The sequence below is a fragment of the Molossus molossus genome, unplaced genomic scaffold (assembly GCF_014108415.1).
Source record: "Molossus molossus isolate mMolMol1 unplaced genomic scaffold, mMolMol1.p scaffold_m16_p_11, whole genome shotgun sequence".
Lineage (NCBI taxonomy): Eukaryota > Metazoa > Chordata > Mammalia > Chiroptera > Molossidae > Molossus > Molossus molossus.
Window position 1 is genome coordinate 37,368,607 of NW_023425346.1, and position 26,968 is coordinate 37,395,574.

Below are 26,968 nucleotides of genomic sequence, written 5' to 3' on the forward strand. Positions count from 1 at the left end.
TCAAAAAAAAGTAACGTTATTGCTGATGTGTACAATGCAGTAAGGCCTACAATGATTGACTCTGTTCTAAACTTGTACAGACCTTTTATTTCTTGTCATTATTCCCTAAATAATACATGTAACAACTATTTATATAACATTTGCATTGTATTAGGTATGATAAGTAATCTAGAGACGATTTACAGTTTATGGGGGTTGTCATAGGTCATATGCAAAGACTGCACTATTTTGTGTAAGATACTTGAGCATTCAGAGATTTGGGTCCTAGAACCAAGGTCTTTACAGGTATTGAGGGATGACTGATTGTATTAACTATATTCAATATATTGGCTACACTTATATTTTTATATATTATATATGCTAATCTGGTATATTTTAATAGACATTTATAAATATAAGCTTATTTTAGTGTCATACAGTTCATTGTAAACATAATGAGCAATTTTCCAGTGTTCTCTTAGTGGTTCTAACTATCTAATGATCAGATTCTGAAAAGAGCAAAGTATTTTCTGTAGCTAATTCATATTTTATAAAATATAAGCAGATTCTGTCAGAAGTCTAATTGTGTTATGTTTCATGTTATATGTAACATATATACTGAAATATTGTGTTTGTATAGCATAATATTGTGTGAGATTCAAGAATATGATTTTAATGCATTTCTATACTTTATTACCTTCATATTAAGTAGGTAACATATGTTTAACATTTGCATTGTAGGTATATGAAAATTTAGTCCTAGAATATTAAACAAACAGCCAAACAACAATGACTCAATTCTTAGAAATTACTACTATTTAGCTGTGATCATCAACATTTAAAAATTATAAAGAATGGTTTTCACAAGATCACAGGATATGTAGATTTCACTTACAAGAGTCGTGATATAAAAACCTCATGCACTGAACCTTGGAAAATCTACCCAAATATTTTGAATATACTAAAAGCTTTAGATAGACTATTGGAACCAATCTCACCCTTGCCCATCTCCCACAGGCGAGGACGGCCAAGGCAGAGAAGGGCAGATTCTCAGATGCCGGGTGGGGTGGTGGTGGATGGCAAGTTGAGTAGGAAGCATCCAGGTGGAATTTCTAAGTGATGATTTGTCAAGACTGGTCAGGGGATTTTAGTACCGTGAAGGATGAGAGATGTCAACATAGGGATGGCAGTGAGAACAGCAGTTAATGTAGGTTCTTAGTGCCGGTAAAGGAGGGCTCATCTGTTCTAGTGTAAAGCGCAAGGTTAGGCAGAGTCTGACACCCAAGCTGCTCCCTTGGACAGTGCTCCCCTGACAGAGGTGGGGAGTCTCCTGTCACTCTCTCTTCTTGTCCGTGCTTTTGGATATGGGAAATCTTATATCCTTTCAAAATCAAGAACTGTTGCTTTATATTCCTAGATAGATTTAGGGGTAAATATTTAGTTTAAGCTTTTCAAACAAAAGACAGTGGAAAAATATAATTTACTTAACCAATTTACCACAGCAAAAAAAAAAAAAAAAAAATGTGTTAGGCCAGGTATGCTTCCATGTATCATAGATTTTATATAGTATTTGGGTCAACATTAATAAACTTTAAAAATCCTCATATAATAGTGTCTTTTCATTCACCTTCTTAGTTCTGTTACTTGCCTCCTTGACCTAGGTAAGTAGAGGTTGATAGTAAATGATGGGACCTCAGAATAGGCCACAAATTAAGACTGAAGGACTGAAATACACATATTATTTTTAAATGGCAGTAGAGAAAGTGACAGATGGCTATTCCCTTCACATAGTCTAACAATAACCTGAGCTATTAATTAAAATAAAGGGTAATTCAGAATGTAACAAAATTTATACTGAGACTTAAATTAATCCAGTTAGACAAGGTCACAAGCCTCTTCATTTTAAAACCAGGATTTAGATTGCATTCAAATTATGTGATCACTGAGCCCATGTTCCCCTTTTACTTTTCTGGTGTAGACATCATCTATAAACAAAATTGTGTTGTAGGTTAAAATATGCAATGCTGGTACATGTACAGGAGGTTACTTCTCTATACCTCAGTTTCCCTCTTTGATACAAGTTGGTGTTTTAGATCCTAAGTCTTCTCAACTCAAATTATTCTGAATTTGTTTAATTGCACTGTTCCCAGCCATAAGGTTATTGAGCTTACAATAAGCATAACTCCTTTTTTCATTAGAGTCCTGAATAAAGTATATTTTCTTTGCTTATTTTGCTCTCATATTCCTGGAAAAGAATAATGAGTTATGGCTGCATTCCAACAGATTCCTATTAATTATAGGAAAGTGAATGGCTTCCATTAAAACTATATTTTAACCTCATCAAATCACTGTAAAATTATTAAATACTTATGTGTTCAGAAAGGAGCCTTGGAGAAACAATTGCGATTAGATTCATGTCAGGTCTTTCTTTAATCTGATCAGTTGGCTGAGACCTTGGCAGCTCACTGTCAGCAGATCAGGATAAAAACAAAGAAGCTATAATGAATGAAATTAATGTCAGATATAGAAATGAGATTTGAGGTGACATTTCGGTCATAACATATCCTTTGAGCTTAGCCGAGTGGAGAGACAGTTTAAGAAGAAGTAATTGTTCTTAGTTTAATGATTATATGAAGTTGGCTATCTTTCTCATGCTACTGGCTGCTAGGACTATAAATTGGCAGGCACAAGGGTACTAAACTGTCTGACAAATTTAATTCAAAAGTTCAGAAAACAAAAGGGTATGATTTAATTTACTATTTTTATCTTCCTTTTCTTATGAGAAGTACAAGTAAAATTTCATGGTGTGTCCATCTTCATCATTCTAACAATAAGAAATTGTTGGTTGCCAGTCTTTGTCACCTTCTAAATCCAATCAGTTGTCAAGTCTTGTTAAATTTGCCTGTTAAGTAAATATCTTTCTGATGCATCTTCACAGCCAGTTGGTCAATCATTGTCTTTTATCACAGCTTCCCAACCACGGTACCTGCTTCAGTCTTATCCCAATCAGATATTTTCTTCACAGAGCAGTCAAGGTGATTTCTGCAACACACTATCAGACAGTGTCACAGCCTGTGATAAATCACATCTATTACCCCCACCGAGTGAAGTAACACATTTTTTTCAGGTGATAAGTACAATTTTTCCTTGATGTACATCACCAACTACTCCTTGTCTATTAGAGGTTTTTAGCATTCCAAGGAAGTGGAAAAAAGGTAACTTCTCACTGTAGAAATAATTTTGTATAATAAAATCTTTGTCCCTGAATGTAAATATCAAAATATTACTAGTAGTAGGAATAAAAGCTAACATTGATTAAGTCCTCCATGAAAGAGAAAATGGAAATTGCAAGGAAGGTTCTTTAGTCAAGGTAATTGCCAGGTGCTGTGGAAAGGTGTTTTCTGGACTAGCTTTGGGGTGATGGAGTGTGATACCAGAGGATGGGGGGGGGTGGGAAGAGATAAACCACAGAACTTATATGCATGTATACATAACCAATAGACAACAAAGCCGGGGACGGGGCGGGTGTGGGGTGGAGAGGGGGATGCTAGGGGGGTAAAAAAGGAGAAACAGCTGTAACAAAAAAATAATAATTAAAAAAAAAGAAATAGTAGGCAATGTTCAATTGCTATGGATGGAATGTGGACTAGAGATGAAATAGAAGATATCTTTAAAGGTATACAGAATATATAACCTCCTTCCAAAGCTAATCAATGTCAAGAACAGATGAATTACAAAACGATCTCACCAAGGTAATGGCAAATCTTTTTCATTGTGCCTGCTGTCTAAGTTGTGAACCTGACCTTGTTTACATGTTATTGCAGGAGCAAATCTAGGTAGGGATGAACAAATCCAAAGAGGAAGTTCTCTTTAAGGAAAAAAGCATACAACATTATGAAATAGAATGTATGAAAATGGAAAAGACATCTGCTAGTGAAAGTCCTTGAAGTTTAAGCTTCATAAGTATTATGTTAAATCTACCTCGGGCAGATTGAAGTTTTGAATTGAAGTTTCTGTTTCTATTGAAAAAGTAAATTACTTTTTTTCTTTCTGTTATGATGACTAGAACATTTCTCCATCAAGATCCTCCTAGCATATGCTCTTAACCATCCTAGACTTAAATCTTATATAATAGTATTTATTGTAAGCTCTACTTTTTCCAACATTTATTAGATATTATATGCACTTAAAGAACTGATGTCCAAACAAAGATTAAAAACAATGTATTACTGAAGGGAAGGAGCAGAGTAAAAAGAGCTTAATAGCCCAGATATAATGGGGAGATGTCAGCATCAGAGGGAATGAAGCCCTGCTATGTGGTATAAGCAGTAATGATGGCTTCAGATTACAGAGGAGGAACTCCCTTCATATTTTTAGAAGTTGATTACCAAATTCTTCATTTGTGGAAACTTTGACATTAGACTCAGGTTATGGAAATTAGCTTATGTTATATAGAAAATATACATATTTCTTACCTCCATTAATTTAGTGGAAAGAAAGGCACAGTCAACAGATGTACCTATTTGCACATATGTGAATGGGCTATATATTGCCTGATGTAGTGAGCAAGGTGTTTAGAATACATATATTTAAGAACAACAAAACGGTGTCATTGAAAAATAATATATGGTGACTTCTTATTCCATCCTTTAAAGTAATTTTTAGAAAGTTTTTAATGAACTTTTTTATAGCTTTATGAATTATAATAATCAAAATTTAAAAATTGCTAGGGAAGAAAACAGATTTGGTGGTAAATCTATATATCAATAGTTTTTCTTTCACCATATTCATCATTGTTCATAGGTCTCGTTTTATGGCATAGTTAAATGGTTGAAATGTAGCTTCTAAGTATAGATGAGGGCTCTTGAGATGCAGAATAGTTAACTCCAAAAACAGAAGCAACCTGATCTATTTCAAGCTGGGAGGCCTTCAACACATAGTATTTAACTTCTCTTAGGGACTGGCTTTTTTGTTTTTGTTTTTAAAAACTTTTTAATTTATAGTTTTTATGAATTGTTTTTAATTAATTAATTAGTTAATTATTAATTAATGCTGTTTCAGGCTTATAGTAAATTTGAACAGGCAGTACAGAGTTCCTATACATCCCCCTTCCTCATATCAACAGCCCCTCCCTCTCATACACATACAGCCCCACTCTCCATCAGCATCAAGTCCCAGTGTGGTGTATTTGTTACAATCAGTAAACCACAAGTGCACATCATTATCAACCTAAGTCCGTAGCTTATATTAGGTTTGTTCTTTGAGTTGCACATTCTAAGTTCTTATAAATGTGCAATGATATGTATCCACTATTATAGTATCATACAGAATAATTTCACTGTCCTAAGAATCACATGCACCATCTATTCATCCCAGAGCCCTGTTTATCACTGATCTTTTTCAGACAGAATGGGGGAGGTGGGAGACAGACAGAGAGAAACACCCATGTGAGACAGACACATAAATTGGTTGCCCCAAATGACCCTGACAAGGGCCAAGGACCAGTCTGCAACCAATGTACTTGAAGTACCTGTCCTTGACTGAAATTGAACCCTCTACTCTTTGACCTGTGGGCCAATGTTCTAACCACAGAACCAAACCAGCTGGCCAGGGCTATCACTGATCTTTTTAAGTCTCCCTCATTGCCTTTCTCAGAATGTCATAGCTCAAATCATGCTATATATAGCCTTTCAGACTTGCTTCTTTCACTTAGTAATATGCATTTAAGGTTATTTCATGTCTTTTTCATGACTTGATAGCTCATTTCTTTCTTTTTTTTTTTTTAATCAATTTTTTTATTAATTCATTTTTGTTACAGATGTTTCTCCTTTTTTCCCCTAGACACCCTCCTCCCCATCCTGCCCCACACCAAGCTTTGTCTTCTGTGTCCATTGGTTATGCATACATGCATATAAGTTCTTTGATTTGTCTCATCCCTCACCTCCCACGCCGCCCCTCTCCTCTGAGGTTTGTCAGTCTGAACCATTCTCTTTTCTATGTCTCTGGCTCTGTTTTGTTCATCACCTTTTTTTGTTCATTATATTCCACAAATAAGTGAGATCATGTGGTATTTGCCTTTCTCTGATTGGCTTATTTCCCTCAGCATGATACTTTCCAGGTCCCTCCTTGTTGTCTCAAAGGATACGAGATCTTAATTTCTTACAGCTGCATAATATTCCATTGTGTGTGTGTGTGTGTGTGTGTGTGTGTGTGTGTGTGTGTGTGTGTGTGTATATCACAGCTCTTTTATCCATTCATCTATTGATGGACACTTGGGCTGTTTCCAGACCTTAGCAATTGCAAATAGTGCTGCTATGAACACAGGGGTACATATATTCTTTCTGATTGGTGTTTTAGGCTTCTTAAAACATATTTCTAGAAGTGGTATCATTGGGTCAAATGGTAGTTCAATTTTTAATTTTTGAGAAAACACAATATTGTTTTCCATAGTGGCTGCACCAGTCTGCATTCCCACCAGCAGTGTACTAGAGTCTCCTTTTCTCCACACCTTCGCCAGCACTTGTTGTTTGATGATTTGTTGATGGCAGCCATTCTGGCAGGTGTGAGGTGATAACTCATAGTCATTTTAATTTGCATCTCTCTGATGATTAGTGACAATGAGCATTTTTTTTATGTCTCTTGGCCATTTGTATGTCCTGTTTGGAGAGGTGTCTATTTAGGTCCACTGCTCATTTTTTAATTAGGTTCTTTTTCTTCCTTTTGTTGGTTTGTATGAGTACTCTATATATTTGGAAATTAATCCCTTATCTGATTGTTGGCAATTATGCCCTCCTACATAGTGAGCTCCCTTTCCATTTTGATGGCTGTTTCTTTCACGGTGCTGGAGCTTAATAGTTTGATGTAGCCCCTTGTATTATTTTTTTCCTTTGTTTCTCTTGCCTTAGGTGTTGTATCAGTGACATATTCTGTGAAATATGTCATTGCCTTAGGAGTGTGATGTCTGAAATTTTGTTGCCTACATTTTGTTCTAGGACATTTATGGATTCACGCGTCACATTTAAGTCTTTTATACATTTTAAGTTTATTCTTGTACATAATATAAGTTGGTAGTCTAGTTTCATTTTTTTTTTTTTTTTTTGCATGTAGCTGTCCAATTTTCCCAACACCATTTATTTTTATTAAAGAGGCTGTCTTTACTCCATTATATGCTCTTGCCACCTTTGGGTTCTCTGTTCTGTTCCATTAATCTATATGCCCGTTCTTGTGCTATTACCAGGATGTTTTGATTACAATGGCTTTGTAGTATAAGCTGGAATCTGGTATTATGATCCCTCCTACTTTGTTCTTCTTTCTCAAGATTGCTGTGGCTATTAGGGGTCTTTTTTGGTTGCATATAAACTTTTGAAGTGTTTGTTCTAGTTCTGTGAAATATGTCATTGGCATTTTAATGAAGATGGCATTGAATCTATAGATTGCTTTAGGTAATATGGACATTTTATTTATGTTAATTCTTCCATTCCATGAACAAGGTATATGCTTCCACTTTTTTACATCTTCCTCAATTTCTTTTTTGCAGTGTCATGTAGTTTCTGCAAATAGGTCCTTTACTTCTTTGGTTAAGTTTACTCCTAAATATCTTAATTTTTTTGCTGCAATGATAAATGGGATTTTTTTAGTTTCTCTTTGTGTGAGTTCATTATTGGTGTTTAAGATTTCTTGATGTTAACTTTTTATTCTGCTACCTTGCCAAATTTGTTTATTAAATCTAGTAGATTTTTGATGGAGTTTTTAGGGTTTTCTATGTACAATATCATGTCATCTGCAAATAATGACACTGTCGCTTACTCCTTTCCAATTTGGATCCCTTTTATTTTTTCTTCTTGTCTAATAGCTGTGGCTTAGACTTCCAGAACTATGTTAAATAAGAGTGGTGAAAGTGGGCATCCCTGTCTTGTTCCTGCTCTTAAGGGAAATGCTTTTACTTTTTTGCCCATTGAGCATGATGTTGGCTGTAAGTTTGTTATATATGGTCTTTATTATGTCACTCTATGATCTCTCTATTTCCACATTGCTGAGTGTTTTTATCGGGAATGGGTGCTGGATTATGTCAAATGCTTTTCAGCGTCTATTGATATGATCATAGGCTATTAATCTTTAATTTTGTTTATGTGGTGTACCACATTTATTGATTTGCAAATATTGTACCAACCTTGCATCCCTGGGATGAATACCACTTGGTCATGCTGAATAATTTTTTTTAATGCATTGCTGGATCCAATTTGCTAATATTTTGTTAAGGATTTTGGCATCTATGTTCATTAGGAATTATGGTCTGTAGTTTTCTTTCTTTGTAGTGTCTTTATCTAGTTTTGAAATTAGAATTATGCTTGCCTCATAAAATGAGTTAGGAAGTCTTCCTTCTTCTTGAGTTTTTTGGAATAGTTTGAGAAAAATGTGTGCTGGTTCTTCTTTGAATGTTTGGTAAAACTCCCCTGTGAAGCTGTCTGGCCCTGGGCTTTTGTTTGCTGGGAGATTCTTGATTGCGTCTTCAATTTCCTTAGCTGTTATTGGTCTGTACAAGTTTTCCATCTCTTCCTGGTTCAGTTTTGGGAGACTATGTTTTTCTAGAAATTTGTCCATTTCGCTTAGACTGTCTAATTTGTTGCCATATAATTGTTCATAGTATTTGTTAATGACCCTTTGTATTTCTGTGGTGTCACTTCTCCTCTTTCATTTCTGATTTTGTGTATTTGAGTTCTCTCTCTTTGTTTCTTGGTGAGTCTAGCTAAGGGTCCATCAATCTTGTTTATCTTTTCAAAGAACCAGCTCTTTGTTTCATTGATCCTTTGAATTGTTTTTTTAGTCCCTATATCATTTATTTCTGCTCTGATCTTTACTATTTCCTTCCTTCTACTTGCTCTGGGGTTTTCTTTTTGTTTGCTTTCTAGTTCTTTAAGTTGTAAGGATAGATAGTCAATTAGAAATTTTTCTTGTTTCCTGAGGTAGGCCTGTAATGCTATGAACTTCTCTCTCAGGACTGCTTTCACTGCATTCCATAGGTTTTTGTGTTGTTTTGTGTTCATTTTCATTGGTTTCCAGGAAGTTTTTAATTTCTTCCTTGGTCTCCTTGGTAACCCATTCATTGTTTAATAACATGCTATTTAGCCTCCATGTGTTTAAATGTTTTGCATGTTTTTGTTGTAATTGACTTCTAGTTTCATGCCATTGTGATCTGAGAAGATGCTTGATTTGATATCAGTCTTCTTGAACTTGTAGAAACTTAGTTTGTGTCCTAACGTGGTCTGTCTTTGAGACTGTCCCATGTGCACTTGAGAAGAATGTGAATTCTGCAGTTTTGGGGTGTAATTCTCTGTAGATATCTATTAACTCCACTTGATCTAGTGCATCATTTAGAGTCTCTGTATTCTTGTTAATTTTTTGTCTAGAGGATGTATTCAGTGATGTCAGTGAGGTGTTGAAGTCCCCCTGCTATGATTATATTGCTGTTGATTTCTTCTTTGAAGTCCTCCAGAAGTTTATAAATATATTTTAGTGCTCCTTTGTTGGGTGCATATATATTTACCAAGGTTATATCTTCCTGTTGGATATATCCTGTCAATATTATGTAATGGCCTTGTTTGTCTCTAATTATGGTCTTCATTTTGAAATCTACTTTATCAGATATGAGTCTTGCTACCCGAGCTTTTTTTTTTTGCTTTCTGTTTGCTTGAAAGATTTTTTTCCATCCCTTCACTTTCAACCTATGTGAGTCTTTTGTTGTGAGGTGGGTCTCTTGTAAACAACATATATGTGACTCATGCTTTCTTTTCCAATCAGCTATCTGTCTTTTGATCTGAGCATTTAATCCATTTACATTTAAGATTATTATTGATATATACTTATTTATTGCCTTTTTGTTTATTGTGGTTATATTTTTCTATTTCTTCTACTAATTATAGCAATCCTTTTAGTATTTCTTGCAGTGCTGGTTTGGTGCTAATATATTTCCTCAGTCTTTTTTTTGTCTGTGAAGCTGTTCATTTCACCTTCTATTTTGAATGATAGCCTTACCAGATAGAGTATTGTTGGAATCAGATCCTTGTTTTTCATTACTTTTATTACCTCATGCCATTCCCTTCTAGTCTGTAGTTTCTGTTGAGAAGTCAGCTGATAGCCTTATGGGCGTTCATTTGTAGGTAATCTATTGCTTATCTCTTGATGCTTTTAGGATTCTCTTTTTGTCTTTAATTTTTGGCATTTTAATTAGTATGTGTCTTGGTGTGGGTTTTTTGGGTTCTTCTTACTTGGGGCTTTCTGTGCTTTTTGTACTTGTATGCTTTTTTTCTTCACCAAGTTAGGGAAGTTTTCTGTCACTATTTCTTCAAATATATTCTTTAACCCTTGCTCATTTGCTTCTTCTGGAACTCCTATGATGCAGATGTTGTTATGTTTCATATTGTTGCCCAGTTCTCTTAGGCTCTTTCTGTTTTTAAATTGTTTTTTTCTTTTTGATTCTGATTGGGCGTTTTTTTCTACCCTGTCTTCTAATTCACTGATCTGATCCTCAGCCTCCTCTACTCTGCTGGTTATTCCTTCCAATGTGTTCTTTATTTCTACTATGTCATTTTTCATTTCCACTTGTTTGGGTTTCAGTGTTTCTATATCTTTACTCATGGGGTTGAGCTTCTTCATGATTATTACCCTGAACTCACCCTCTGATATCTTGCCCAATTCCTTTTCATTTATTTTATCTTCTGTCCAATTATCTTGTTCTTCTATTTGAAATTTGTTTCTTTGTCTCAGCATTTTGGCTGTCTCAGTGGGTTTTGGAGCCTACTGAATTTTCCCTGTGGGTGTTGGTGTTCTGCTTGTTGTGGCTTTCTTTACTGGGTTTGGATGAGTGTGACAGGACCCAAATTAAACACCACTGGCAAGTCTTACTTTCCTGGGTAGATCTGCAAGCCTAGAAATGTTCAGTTATCCTCTAGCATTTTTCCTGGAGGCTATTAGTCTCAATTACTTGATGAGTCTTGGGTGGTAGCCCTCAGCTGAATGAAAGAATCCCTCAGGTGTTCAGGGTAAAAGGAGTTACAGAGGGTGGGGCAGATGCTTGCAGGCTGTTAATGAGCCTTGATTTGCATTTTTATGGCCTGGCCAGGTGGTGTTAAATTCCTGAGGGAGGAGCTGTTGCTTCTCCCTGGGGCTCTGAGAAGGGGCTCTTTGAGTAAGATAGCTATGATCTTGGGAGGGAGTAATTCAACAACAACAACAAAAATCTCCCATTGCTCTCCCAGTTCTCCCAACTCTCCAAGCTTCCAATCTCTCTGCAGAGTTCCAGTCCAGACCGCCCTCCCTCTGCTGGAGCCCAGGGTGAGTGGCTGTAGCTAATTTAGTGCTCTGTCCCAGCCCTCTGCCTCTGGAGCCGGCTATGGGATTTTAACCTTGAGGGAGCTGCTCACAGATAAAATAGCTGCTGTCTGTGGGCTCCCAGCCCACCCTCTTGTGCCTCTGCAGTTTCTACCAGGCTCAATTTTATGTCTTCTTTCGGTCCATGGTTATATGGGTCCTCTCCCACTGCTTTTCTGTTAGTTTTTCCCAATGATTTGTCTTTATTTTAGTTATAATTTCAGCTTGCTCCTGGGAGATGGTCTGTGTAGCTTCCACTCACTCCACTGCCATTTTGGAATCTTTGATAGCTCATTTCTTTTTATCATTGAATAACATTCTGTTGTATTAATATACACCAGTTTGTTTACCCACTGACACATTGAAGTACATTTTGGTTGCTTCCAGTTTGGGAAATTATGTATGAAGTTACTATAAACATTTGTGTTTAGATTTTTGTGTGGACATAAATTTTCAAGTAATTTGGGTCAATTCCAAAGAGCCCAGTTGCTCAATTATATGATAATAGCATGTTTAGTTTTGTAAGAAACCACCAAACAGTCTTCCAAAGTGGCTGTACCATTTTGCATTTGCACCAATAATGAATGAGAGTTCCTATCATTCCACATATTCACCTGCATTTGTTGTGGTCAGTATTCCAGATTAGTGGTATCTTACTGTTTTTATTCTCAATTTCCTGATGATATATGATGTGAAACATCTTTCTACATGATTAATTGAAATTTGTACATCTTCTTTGGTAAATTGTTCTTTTGCCCATTATTTAATATTAATTAATTAATTTTTTATTACAGATGTCCCTTATTTTTTCCCCCTTTGACACCCTCCTCCCCACTCCAGCTGTCACCCCATTCCACCCTTCATTCCAGCCCCCACCCTCTGCCTTCACCACACTGTTGTGTGTATCCAATGGTTATGCATATAAGTTCTTTGGTTTATCTTTTCTTACCCCCTCACCCCACTTCCCTCTGAGGTTTGTCAGTCTGTTCCCTACTTTTAATGTCTCTGGATCTATTTTGTTCATCAGCTTATTTTGTTCATTATATCCCACAAATAAGTAAGATCATGTGATACTTGTCTTTCTCAGACTGCCTTATTTCATTTAGCATAATACTCTCCAGGTTCCTCCACATCGTCTTAAAGAGTAAGTGATCTTTTTTTTTTTTGTACAGCTGCATAGTGTAAATGTACCACAGCTTTTTTATACACTCATCTATCAATGGACACTTGGGCTGTTTCCAGATCTTAGCTATTGTAAATAGTGCTACTATGAACATAGGAGTGCATATATTCTTTCTGATTGGTGTTTCAGGTTAATTTAAAAAATATACAGAGTACTCATACAACTCAACAAAAGGAAAACAAACAATCAAATTAAAAATTGGGCAAAGGACCTGAATAAACACTTCTCCAAATAGGATATACAAATGTCCCAGAGACATATTGAAAAAATGCTCAATGTCACTAATCATCAGAGATTTACAAATTAAAATGACTATGAGGTATCACTTCACACCTGCCAAATGGCTGCCATCAACAAATAAGCAAACAACAAGTGCTGGTGAGGGTGTGGAGAAAAGGGGACTTTAGCACACTTCTGGTAGGAATGCAGACTGGTATAGCCACTATGGAAAACAATATGGCATTGCTTCAAAAAATTAAAAATAGAACTGCCATTAGACCCAGAGATCCTACTTCTAAGAATATATTATTTTTCCTATTTTTTTAAGTATAAGTTTATCATCTTAAAAGGAAGATAGTAACTATTCCATAGGGAGTTTGAAAACAAAATAATCCATTTAAATATTTTAGAGAACTTCCCCTCAATTATCCTACCAATCAGCTTTCATTCCCATTTTTAAAAAATTATTACCTCAATATTTTCCCTTTTTATTTCACTTAAAATACTTCTATTATTCTTGAGTCATTCCTTACATGCAAATTTCTGTCATTTCTTTCTGTGGAAGTTTGGTTAAATAAAAACTTGAATTAGTGAATGAATCAGTCTTGGAATAATTTTGGATATTTTTATGTCAATGTATGAGAAAGAGGAAGTAATCAAACACAATTCATATATTTTTAAGTCCATCAAATGAAATATTACTTTGTTAATTTTGGAATGTTTATCAGGCAGAGTAAAATATTACCTGAAATAAAATAACTGCATGACATTAAACTACTTTCTAGTATTTATTTGCATTTGTTGTTCAAAAAGTCTATTATAATTGATAGAATATATAAAATGTAGTATTTGATTATGAACAACACAAAAAAAATAATACCTGTGGATATATATGGTTACAAAATAAGTTTATTCTTTACCAGTTATTAATTCTATCTTAGAATTCCTAAGTGGGTATCTAGCCGGAAAATTTTATTTCCAATATTACAAATGGATTAACTCATCTACCTTTCCTCTCTTTTTTTCTCCCTTCTTTGTTTAGACCTTGGCTGTATTGTTTTTGTTATATTAATAAGCCTTTGGATATTAAACAGTTTTATATATTGCATATCTTAGTATCATCTATATGATATAAATAATCCTGCTCCTAAATGATATAACATTCTACAAAGATATATATGATAAAGTTTCCCCAGAAGGTCACCAGGCCAGTTGAAGACTTTACCCTTAGACCGTGTCTCTCTACATTAACAGAATGCTTGTTGACAGATAATTTATCATTTAAAACCTGGAGAAAATCTCGGCCTCCTTAGGAGTTGAGCTATATTTTAGCATAAACCTACAGGGTTCAAAGATTATTTGCTTTCTGCAAATGTCACATTTAAGGAAGTTACTGTTTGCATTTTAAATGGTATTTTTCTCAGTGTTTGTATATCTTTGCCCTTTTTTGTAATTTTTTAATTGAAGTAGATTAAAATACTGTTTTAAGGAGATGAGAAATTATGTAATTTTGGAAACACTTAATAGTTTGACTTTTAAATACCTGTTTATGATGGCAGAAAATTAAATTATTTCATAAGACTTGTATATACATGCTCAAACCAATCATTCATTTTTCTTTTTAAATAGATGTGTTAAAATATCACCTATTTGTGATCATTGCTGTGATGTGGCATTTTCACACCTAAAGTAAAAGACACTCTATAATAGTTTCCATTAAATTATATGGATTTTAGTTTTTATTTAGGTTCTATAAATATCATAATAGCAAAATTAGAAGCAAAATTCTCTGACCTTTTACTGCAAAGCATAGAACTCAAACAACGCTGAATTGCAAATATTTATTCAGGCTCTGTTCTAAGCCTGAGAGCAAACAAAATATATTTGAATTTCTGCCAAAGAAGAGATTAGTACAATAGCTATAGTTTGTGATTGAAAAAAGGTATAGCAGCCTGTATAAAAAGTAAGCCTCATGAATTAGGTGAAAAGTTTTAAATTTTCAGGTAGAAATAAATCTACTATGTTTTATAAGGTGATCAGTTATAGTCATATGAGGGATAAAAATTTCTCCAAAATACTGGTTTAACTAGAGGTTAAGTATAGAAGTGTATCATAATACCCAATTTATTTAATTATCATGTGATTTAATAGTTAAATGCAGATAAATCTAACCTCTTCAGTAAATGTATATAGACAGTACATTTATTGGTATATAATTTTATGAAAGTGAAATTATAAACTAACTGGTTATCTTTGAATGAAGTTTACCAGCAAATGTGTCTTGCTTCTTTGTACAAGTCATTCATATTTTATAGAGTGATTATATATAATTTATTTAGATAATTTCTCCCCTACTCTACTAATCAAAATAAGCTTTTATTTTAGACATTTTATAGCCAGTTTGGGAGTTTATAGGTTGAATTTATTAATAGCTTATCACCTTGAAAGCATAGAAAATAATCAAGATGGACATGTTACAGATATCTATTTTATTAATAATTATATGCCTTGCCAGTGACAATCATTCCTGGTACATAGATTACTAATGTATATAGAAGTTGACTTCTTCTACACATACATTTTTAACCTTTCCATTCTTCCTCTTCCTCCATTCCTCCTCCTGTCTCTCCCCAAGAGTTTAATGAGCATCTAATACCTGGCACAGTGTTAAATACTAGAGATTCCAAGAATAAACCTTAAGACGTTTATTCTTAATGCAATATGCTTCTTTAACTGCAAAGAATGAACAACTTGGAACTAAATCCTAAACTCAGGTACAACTGGTTGTACCTTTGTACAACAGAATGTGTATAAATGTCTGTCCTCACTTCAGAATGTGTTTTTCTCATGTTGTGAATATGAACTGTGTGGCTGACTACTACTCATGTTCAAGACTAGGTTTAAGCATGGAGGTTGAAAGGACTCATCCTTTGTTCTATTGCCACAACACCTTATAATTCAACACCTAGAAGAGTGCCTGGCAGAATGAAGATATTTCATAAGTTAATAAGTGTTAAGTATTATTACTGATTGAATTTAATTATGTGTGTCATGTACAGGTATGTACAGTTCCTAGATGGTGAGTAAGGTGGGTGTGTGTACCTGTGCATGTGAATGTGTGTGCATGACAATGATATATTTAAAAGTCAATACATTAAAATAAATTCATAGAATATGAGCTTTGAATATGAAGAATTATGTCAGTGGGTGGAGAGATGGAAGAGGATATTTCAAGCAGTTTAAACAGCATGGACCAAGTAACGTGCATGGAAAACAATAGTTATTAATGGGAAAATTGTTCATTCAAGAAAATGGAAGTAGAATAGCATAGAGGTAAAAAAAAAAAAAAATGCTGGCTCTGGAATTGGAGAGCTTGAGTTTATATCTTGACTGCAACCATCTCTTGTCATAATACATTGGACAAACTATTTTTTCTCCTAATATGTTAGTATTGTTATCTGTTATGTGAGAAAAAGAATGGTACATACTTTATAGAGTGGTGGAGACAATGATACAATAACGTTAATGCATAGTAGAAAACACTTAAGGTCTAGCATGTATTGTTTACCATGTGTATGGTTATTATTGTTAATGGTTTTTGAAGAGAGAAAACTGTAATAGTAATTTAGAACTGGGTTTTGAAGGAACTAGGAAGGCATGCTATAAATTTGGGGGTTTACTATTGACTTGTTTACATTGATTTATTTATTTTGTTTAAATATCACATAGTTTAAGTTACTTGACCCTACCTTCTAATAATTATCACATTAGAGGCTAGGATTTCAATTGTGAATTTCAACCATAATACCACATAAAGTGGTTATGAATTTCTATTTTAAAGTAAAGTTTTAGGAGTATCTTTTAAAAACAAGGATCAATCTAAACATTTTATTTATTATTTATTTTATTTTATTTTTCTTTATTGATTTTAGAGAGAGGAAGGGAGAGACAGAGACAGATAGAAACATCAATGAGAGAGAACATTGATTGGCCGCCCTCTGCATGACCCCCACTGGGGATCGGGTCCACAACCTGGGCATGTGCCCTGACTGGGAATCGAACTGGCGACTTCTTAGTGCATGGATTGATGCTCAACCACTAAGCCACACCAGCCAGGCATAAACATTTAATTGTTGTAATTTATATGTAACATTTTTTTTAAAGTTGACATATATGTTATTGCTTCATAATGTTTCAAAGGTTTTCTTCTCTATGACTAGGAATCATGTTCTCCAAAATAATTAAATTCCAGTGTTGTCTGAAAGATGTTGTTTCTTTTAAGCTAGAAATTTATTACATTTTTCCTTAGAAAAATATCTTTTCTGTTGTCAGTCTTATAATATGGGATATTCCCCAACAGTAATTGGGTTACACTATAACTACAATATTAAGATATTTTGGAAGCAAAAAATCATATCTTTACAAGAGAAAACAACAACATGAATACATTTTGGTTGCTAATGTTTTGATTCTATAATGAATAATGCAAGGAAACATGTTTTAATAGACACCATGAAGGAAAAGAGAAAAGATGTGCTAAGAATGGAGCATTTCCGTTGTTAGGTTAAGGGCATGATAGTCAGTTGACAGCATACTCGGAAAATTTTGCCATACTTCTACATGAAGTGAAGAGCTAAAGGTAGTGCAGCAGAAGTTAATTGTATTTTGAGGGATGTAGTTGATACTGTAAATTTAGTCACCTTTGTGCAGGGCAGATCAGGTTGACAATGCTAAACTTGACTCAGTTCATATTGTGTGTATTAATAGGCCTTTGTTCATATTCCAAATAAGTATAGACAATATAGTCTATATAAAATTAATAGAACTTAACAAGCTGAAAATTATTTCATTGACTTTGAGTTGATTCTAAGAAATTGGGTGATCACTAAAGAATTGAAATATATCTAAGATGGCTTTTTAATTGGAATCCCAATAATAATAATGATGATTTATTATAGCTACCAATTCTTGAACCTTTATTTTTTACCAGATAATATAGTAGACTCATTAAATGTAATCTTAACTTTATGTTTTAAGTCCATGTTCTTTTGCTTAATATTTTCCTAAGTCATTCAAATATATTTTTAGCAGTATGATCATGAATTCTCTTTCAGATGTTCTACTTGCCATCACCTCTTCTGACACCTGCACTTATATTCCTTTTGTGAGTCTAACATGTTCTAGTGGTCATGGTTAAAAATTGACTTTACTTTTTTTGTTCTTCCGAGAACTTAAAAACTTAAACTATTCCATTTGAAATATTTGTTGCTAAAATTCTTATTGACACTTTATTTTCTAACAAATATAATCAGGCCTGCCTTCTAATTTTTATTGTTTAGTTGTTTATTTTTTTATTTCTTTGACCTAACTTAAGCAATAAGGCAAACTGATATATGAGAACGCATTATAGAACAAGTGCTTGTAAATAATAAAGGATAATACTGGGTTGACTATATGCCAGTAACTTCTAGTCCTTCCTAAAAGTTTGATCCCTGGCTCATATGGCTCAGTTGGTTGAATGTCGTCCTGTGCACTGAAAGGTCATGGGTTCAATTCTTGGTGGGGGCACGTGCCCAGGTTGTAGTCTTGATGCTGCCTGGTCCAGGTATGTGACTGAGGCAGTCGAATCTTACACTGATATTTTTCTCTCTCTCCCTCTCACTCTCTTCTCTCTCTGAAATTAATCAAAACACAATAAAAAATTAAAGTCTATCTGAGCAGAATAAGTTGAGCTTTAAAGGGGTTTCATCTATTTGAAAACTGAAGTTTCTGGAAGCAATTTACATATTCTTAGCAGCTTTGCAACCTATATCCCTGAGGAAATATAATGTTAGTATTATTGAACAGTGGTTTGCAGAGTGTCTTTATGTTGTTGTTTTGTTCATCCTCACCAAAGGACACTTTTCCATTTATCATCAGATAAAGTGGGAAGGGGAGAGAGAGAGAAACATCTATGTGAGAGAGACACATCGACTGGTTGCCTCCTGCATGACCGTAACCAGGGCCGGGGACAAACCGTAGCCTAGGTATGTGCCCTTGACTGGAATTGAACCCATAACTCATTGTTTCACAGGCCAACACTCTAACTGCTGAGCCAAACTGGCCAGGGCTGTCTTTATGTTTTATAAACAAGATTTTTTTTTTTAATCACGTGTTTTCTCAAAAAGTTTATATTTGGGTTTAGCCCAGTGCTATACAGTAGAAACTATGCAGTGAATGCCAAGTAAGCCTTACAGTTATTATATCTTGAGGAATGGGTGAAATTTTGGAAATGCTTTAGGGAAGAAACAGCTACAGACCTTATGCAATAATCTTCAGAGCAATACATAGAGCGGTCTAGAAAATTACTTTGTAATATAACTCATGCTGTGCGTGCTAAGCTATTAGTCAATTTAGTTATAAAAATCACTGCCCTGTTGATGAAAAAAATAGACACAGAGAATAGATTTAAGTAATAAAACAATGTACTGTTAGGCTGAATTTTGCAGTTGTGTGTGTGGGTGTGAAGTATTTATAAATGAAATGTGTAGAATAGTCATATAGCCAGTATTTAAGGACTCTTCTGGAAGAAGATGACCAACATTTATTGTGCATGCAATTTATGTATGTTAATTAACCTCATCTCATCCTCACAATATCCATATGAAACCAGTGCAATCAGGCCTTAATTTACAGAGTTGTGAGGATTCAAGATAACATGCAAAAAGTGCTTAGAAAGACACTAGCAGATAGTAAACCCTATAGTGATATTATCTATTATTATTATTATTATTATTTTTTATTACGTGACTTAATTGAAGAGGATTTGCTTTTTTCCCCTCTGTTTAGTGTATGCATGGTGAAACACAACCACCATTGTAGGAGAATCCTCTCTCTCCCCCTACCTCTACCCCAGGTCCCTCCTTCTTCCCACCCCCAGCCTTTCGATTAGAAACTCCTACAATAAGGTTATGGTAAAGCCTCCACTGTGCAGAAGTCATTGATTGTTTGATAGTTTGTGTCACTGAATTCAGACATTCCTCTTGGCCTAGTTATGTTGTATTTAACCATCACCTACTCACCTCATGTAGGTGACATGTGTTTCATCCCTGAGCAGGATATACTCAGTGAGAAGTATTCTGAAAGATTAATTAAGGCCTTGTCAAATAACTACTCACTTTGCCATCTTTATTTTAAAAGCTTTCAGGCTTCTTATTTGAATGAACATTCAATTCAGTTAAATAAATGGACGTAAAAGCAGGGTGTAAAGGCAGAATTAAGAAAAGGAAAATAAAAAATAAAGAGGTGAAACTACATTGCCTCTGTCATTTTAGATTGGCACACTGAGGCTGTGAATTAGATTAAACAATAATACACAGCCGTTTTGTCCATGAATCAGCTCACAGAATAAATCGTTTTGTTTTTTTTCCACAAAATGTTTTTCATCTAAGAATTCAGAAGCCCCAGCTATTTCCAGTTGTAACATCTGTTGCTTTGCCAGTTTCCACAGAGAGAAACTCATGTTGATTTTTATCACATTTGTTCATGTCTGGGATCTGGTTAAAACATGCAAACAGTTGCATTGCCAGTTAAGAGATGCATCATATAGTACCCTTTGAATAATGCCATTCGCCTGCATTTATTTTTATTGTAATGGCATTTGCAATTATGAGTCCAAGCATGGGTTATTTTAAAATAAATTGGATTAGAGTAAGAAATATAAAATAATACATTCTAGAGGAAGAATACCAGGTTATATACATGTTCTTGGAAGACATAATTATATTTACTTTAAATCTTCCCAATTGAAATTTGTATTTTTTCTTAACATTATTTTGGGATAATTTTTGTAAAACAGAATAGTCTTTCAGTTACATGTTATGTTAGCACATTGTCTAAACTGCAGATTGACCATCATAGATGTGTTCCTGTTGTTCAGCTTCTAATGCTTTCATATAATTATCTGTAGGTTGATTGCACATTAATATTCTGATGTGAAACCATGTATAAAGAATGTAATGTTGTTAAGTGGGAATGTCTGATATTTGTGTACCTATGTCTAATAAAAGTGAAAAAGGAACAGAAGAAGAAACAAAGATGAAAATGTTGGCAAATATTTTTGGTACAATTACCAAAGTGTTATCATGTATTTTGTCACTCAGGTTGCTGCAGGCCTTTTTTATTTTATTTTATTTTTTTAGAGAGAGGGTGAGAGAGATAGAAACATCAATGAGAAAGAACATTGATTGGCTGCTTCCTGCATGCCCCTACTGGGGATCGGGCCCACAATCTGGGCATTTGCCCTGACTGGGAATTGAACCAGTGACCTCCTGGTGCATGAGTCGATGCTCAATCCCTGATCCATACCAGCTGAGCAGCTTCAGGTCTTTTCCATACATCCAAGAGTTCACACTCTGCCTCTCCTATTATGCTAGAGATAACTTAGGTGGAAAATATTGAGAAACCCTAGATGTTGGAAATATAAGTAATGCACTTTTTTCTATATTTTACAAGTTTAATTGACCATTTTAACAAAGAGAATTGCTATGTGATATCTAGTGATTTTTAAATTTAATTTTCTATATTTCCCATATGGAACAAATGACTAATATGTCAGAATTTTTTCTTTATATTAACTCAATATCTCTAATTTCCAGGAACAGCAGGAATTGCAAGTGATCACTACAGAAGGATAAAAACAGCAGTCATAATCTATTGAGCTCTGCTTAAATACCAGGCACTGTTCTGTGTATTTCACTTATCTCAAATTCTCAACAGCATTAAAGGGAGGCTATTGCTATCTCTACTATGTAGAAGAAGAAACTGAGGTTCAGAGAGCTTTAGGCAATTTTTACAAGCTATTTAGTAGTGGGATTGGGAGTCAAATTCATATACTTTAGAATGATATAAAGATGTTGCCTCACACCCGGACCATGTGGCTCAGTGGATAAAGCATCCTGCCATGGACTGAGAAGTCCTGGTTCCTTTCCCGGTCAGGGCACGTACCCTGGTATGGGGCTCAATGCCCAGCAGGAGGCGTGCAGGAGGCAGCCAATGGATGTATCTCTCTCACATCAATGTTTCTCTCTCTCTCTAAAAAAAAACAAACAATAAAAAATATGTTTAAAGAAAAATGTTTGCCTCACAAGTATTAGTTTGGTATGGAAGGAAGTAAAGGTACTTTCATGTGGCAGAATCAAACCCCTGATGTTTCAGTCAAAAACATCTACTGGCATTCTAGTAACAATGCCTATAGGTGTTTTTATGTGACCAAACCTTTGGAACAACCTTTTTCCATTGCATTTGTCAGTGTACCTTAAGCACCCTAATAATTGTGTAAATTTGCATTTTCCCCTCTGTATTACAGTATAATGGTAAATAATGGGGAAAGAATTTTTAATTTCAATTTTAATTTTTATTTTCATTTTTAATTTCATATTCTTTCCTTAATGTGAATAAAAAGTCACTAAAATGAAGTGGGCTAAGATGGCAATAGTATAAAAATTTTGTTTCAATGTTTACTCTACTGTTAGAAATAATTAAATAAATTCATGACCTGAATTTACTTCAACTGAATATATACAAGATATCTTTACATATACTTCATGATTGCTTCTGGAGATAAATTAAAGGATAATTCTTAATTAAACAAATAAAGGGTACTTATTGTTTTTATTATTTAAATATTACTGGATAGGAACCTAAATATTTATTTATTCTAGTTGTTTTGCTGAATCTTCAAAATTCTCAAAATATTGTGGAATATAATGAACAAAATAAGCTGATGAACAAAATAGACCTAGAGACATAGAAGTAGGGTTCAAACTGACAGACCTCAGAGGAGGGGGCTGTTGTGGGGGGAGGGAAGAGATAAACCAAAGAACTTATGTGCATGTATGTGTAACCAATGGACATAGACAGCAATGCTATGAGGGTGGAGGGCAGGATGGGGAGGAGGGTGTCAATGGGGGAAAAAGGAGAAACAGCTGTAACAAAAGTAAATTAATTAATATAAATAAATAAATAAATAATTTAAATTCTCAAAATAAAACAAGTAAATATATCAGGCAATATATTTTTTTATTTTTTCTAAATTAGTGATGATCTTTACCTTTTTTCTTATGAAATATTTAATCTGAGGCTAGAGAATTGTTTGAAAATACAAAATGTTACAGTGTGTATGTCTAAAATACTTACAAAGTACTTTTTGAACTAATATTGTTATCTTTATATATAAATATTTCCGTGTGTTATTCCTCATATAATATTGATTATCAAGACTGATATTTGGCCACTATCAGATTTCCACCATGACAAATTAATAGATTGTTTAAAATTGGTTTCTTAACAAAATAAAACAAACATAATAAATAAAAACAACAAAATAACCCCCAAAATTAGAATAATACTGACATTTTTTTCTAAAGCTTCCTAGATCTGTTCCCAAGGACGATCAAGAGATTTAATCTGTTTGGGTAATATATTCCTTATGTTACAAATGGACATACAAATATTTTCATATCAGGATGATACTGGGGATTCGAAATAATGTAGAGAGAGCATATAACACAGTGCCTGATATATGATAGGCATTTATTTTTTATATAAATTTATATTAAAACTTTCTAGAAAAAAAAAACAGTATTATAAGTGGTGACAACTTATTCCTTGGTGATATATAATGGATAATAAGGTAATATTTTAGAAAGAATCAATAAATGATTTATCTTCACGATAGGTTTTTAATGATGCATTTTAATCTAATTTTAAGTATGGTATGTATAATTACTGGTCAGGGGTAAAAAGATAGAATACCCCTTTATCCAAACTATTCCAGGCTTAAATACAATAAAAATAATTTATAAAGTTACAAAGGAAGAAGTGAAATGAGAGAAGAAAGACTGTCATTGTTTAAATTACACTCAATTATAAAGAGATACATTTTTTAAAATTATCTATAATTTTACATTATAATAGCCTCTAATAGAAGTCTGAGAGTAAAGGTATAAGAAAGTAGTGAATTTTACAACTTAGGGAAATTGTGTTTTTTGACTAATATAAGACTGCAATTTGATATACGTTCTTAATTTATTCATGGGCTTTCAGTCTTCATGCAATGAATATTCAAAAGCTGACTGATTTAATAGTAACTAATTCTAAGTAAATGATTTATGAAGACAACACAATTGAGTAAATCAGACTAGCATGAGGTAACTATCCAAGCAATATTATATGCAAAATTTAACATCTGATACCCAGCATCAGTTTCAGAGATTCTTACAGCAGAAATAGAACTTTAAACATCACATGGAATTGATTTTAGTATATAGAATTCTAAAACTTGAACAAAAGTTCTTTCTGGCCTTAAAGGTCCAGAAGAATGGAACCACCACAATGACTTCCCATTATCCAGCATAGAAATATTTCCAACTTTTATTTATTTAGCAAATACTTGGGTTAGTTACCTTTGTTGTCATTTATAAGCATAAACTGTATGTAGACATTACACAACACATTTTATATTTCTTTACATGTTATTGTATTTATGTTCACAACAGCTCTGTGGTGTTATTTTCCACATTTTACTTAACAGGATAGGAAAATGATGCCCAGTTAAATATCTTTTTAAAGTTTACACTGTGGTAATGTGTGGATTCAAAGGCATGTTTGTTTCATATATCACATTGCTTCTTAAATGGTAGAAAATGATTTTGATTTCTATTCTTATCTCCTTAGGGAGACACATGTTGATACTATTCAATGCTCTTCTATTTTGGTTTATGGATAAATAAACAATTGATTATGCTTTTGCTGTATTACCCTCTAAACATGAAAGTAACAGCACCCTGTGTTTTTCATGGGAAGAAAGTATATGACTCTAAGCTATCAAATTATATGGAAACTCTTAACATATTCTATTACTTATCTACTCATATCAACAGTCCAAAGTTTAAATAAAAAAGCAAGATAAATTTCTTAGTTCAAACTAGCTTTGCCTGTGCTCCCACCATGCATAATTTATCAAGGATTTTCTTTTTGCTTGTAGGGATGACTTGCCAAGCTCGAACATCATACACTGAAGATGAAGTTCTTTGGGGTCATCGTTTTTTCCCTGTAATTTCCTTAGAAGAAGGGTTCTTTAAAGTTGATTACTCACAGTTTCACACAACATTTGAAGTACCCACCCCCCCTTACAGTGTGAAAGAACAGGAGGAAATGCTTCTTATGTCGTCCCCCTTAATAGCACCAGCCATAACTAACAGCAAAGAAAGACATAATTCTGTGGAATGCTTAGATGGACTAGATGACTTTAGCACAAAGATTCCATCTAAGCTGCAGAAAATGACTGGAAGAGAAGACTTCCCCAGAAAACTCTTGAGGATGAGTTCTACCACTTCAGAAAAAGCCTACAGCTTAGGGGATTTGCCCATGAAACTTCAACGAATAAGCTCGGTTCCTGGCAACTCAGAAGAAAAACTGGTATCTAAAACCACCAAGATGTTGTCTGATCCCATGAGCCAGTCAGTGGCTGATTTGCCACCAAAGCTTCAAAAGATGGCTGGGGGAGGAGCCAGAATGGAAAGGAATCTTCCAGCCAAATTAAGAAAAATGAACTCTGATCGATTCACATAACAAACACCTTCTTAGAAATTATGTACTGTTTGATTTAGTAATAATCTAATATTTGGCTGATGAGGTAATCCTCTTTAAGGAATTGGAACAGTCAGATATGCTTATTTGAGAACCCTTACTTCCCAAGTACTGCTACTGTGCAGAACGCAAAAGTTGTGAAGGGAGGACATCACACGGAGATTCTTATTAATGGGCATGTATTATCACATCATGCATGCAATAATGTGCAAATTTTGCATTTAGTTTTATGGCATGATTTATATATGGTATATTTATATTGTATATTCTGGAAATATATATATATATATATATATTTAAAAGGGTGGTACTCTCCATGACATTTCTAACATATGAATTAAGCCAAACATGAGTGGATACCTTTCAGGGCGATAAAACTATATATATATATATGTGTGTATATGTATATAGGCTATATACATATACACACATATATATGAACACACACATACACATGCATACATACATATATATCTGATAAAATTGTGATGTTTTGTTCAAAGTTGTAGTTCTTGTGCATGTTTAATTTATTAGGCTAGGAAGGCTACTGGCATTAATTATTAATACCAAATATTTTAGCCTTAAATTATTTGTCATTTTAAAATCTGATTTAATGGTTTCTACTGTTAAGGTCCTGGAAGGTTTCAGTTGTATTTTATATGAGGGAATCACACAAGACTGTGCTATTAATGGCCCTGCAAAAATATAACCATTATATATTTCACTCGTAAATTTTAATTTGAGAATTGGTCTTCTCCTGGACTAATTAAAATATGGAAATCTGTTTTGTATATGATCTAACATAAATATGAGCTCTGAACAAATGCTGAATCATTGTGATAGTCAGTAGCCAAGTTATACCAAATACACGAGAATGTGTGAAATTACATAATTAATGGTCCCTGTTTCAAACTGAGTCAATTTTCACTTTGTTTCTGAAACTTCTGTCATTTTTAAAAACAATAATTTATCCTTGAGGAGACACAACAATACAATGCAACAGATGATAAATATTTATGCTTTAAATATGTATGTCTAATCTAGTCTCTCTTTTCTTTTTAGAGATTTCTTTTAAATTTTATTTTTCTATTACAGTTTGCATTTGACACATTTTTTTTTTTTTGGTTTTAGTTTCAGGTGTACAGCACAGCAGATACACATTCATACAGGTTACAAAGTGTTTCCTTCCAGTCTCTTTTGTTATGCCTTTTTTTTGTTTGTGGCATTTGTTGTAATAGGTCAGACTTTATTTCTACACCTGTCACTCAGTTTAGGAGGAATGTTTTGTATATATACTTAAGAGAATTTAAAATTACATGAATTGAAGATATTTTACCTATTCGTTTTTTGTTTGTTTTTGGTGTTATTGTTTGGTTGGTTAAACACTGGTTTTATTGGTGTATTGGATCCCTGGCCTACCAAAATAATTTTAGCAGTACTATTTTTTAACATTAAGGTTTTATATTTATGATTCATTAGGAAATCAAAACTATTGCTCAGTAGCACACCTACAAAATAAAGATTTGGAATGCAGAGATCTTAATGAAAATTTACAAGTGTTCCTTATCAGAATATAATGAATTTTCCCAT

General features: G+C 33.8%; 1 protein-coding gene across 2 annotated transcripts in view; it reads left to right on the forward strand.

Moving 5' to 3' along the window:
• The window catches only part of KCNJ3 (potassium inwardly rectifying channel subfamily J member 3), a 153,252-nt gene extending 127,845 nt beyond the window's left edge, over positions 1 to 25,407 (forward strand). Inside the window, exon 2 of one of the 2 annotated variants that reach the window (XM_036254622.1) lies at positions 24,774 to 25,385. In XM_036254622.1, the coding sequence (XP_036110515.1) occupies positions 24,774 to 24,779 (6 nt within the window). In that variant the 3' untranslated portion in view covers positions 24,780 to 25,385. Of the gene's footprint in view, positions 1 to 24,773 lie in introns of both variants that reach the window. The other variant, XM_036254621.1, reaches the window with a different exon arrangement.
• Positions 25,408 to 26,968: the final 1,561 nt, after the last annotated feature.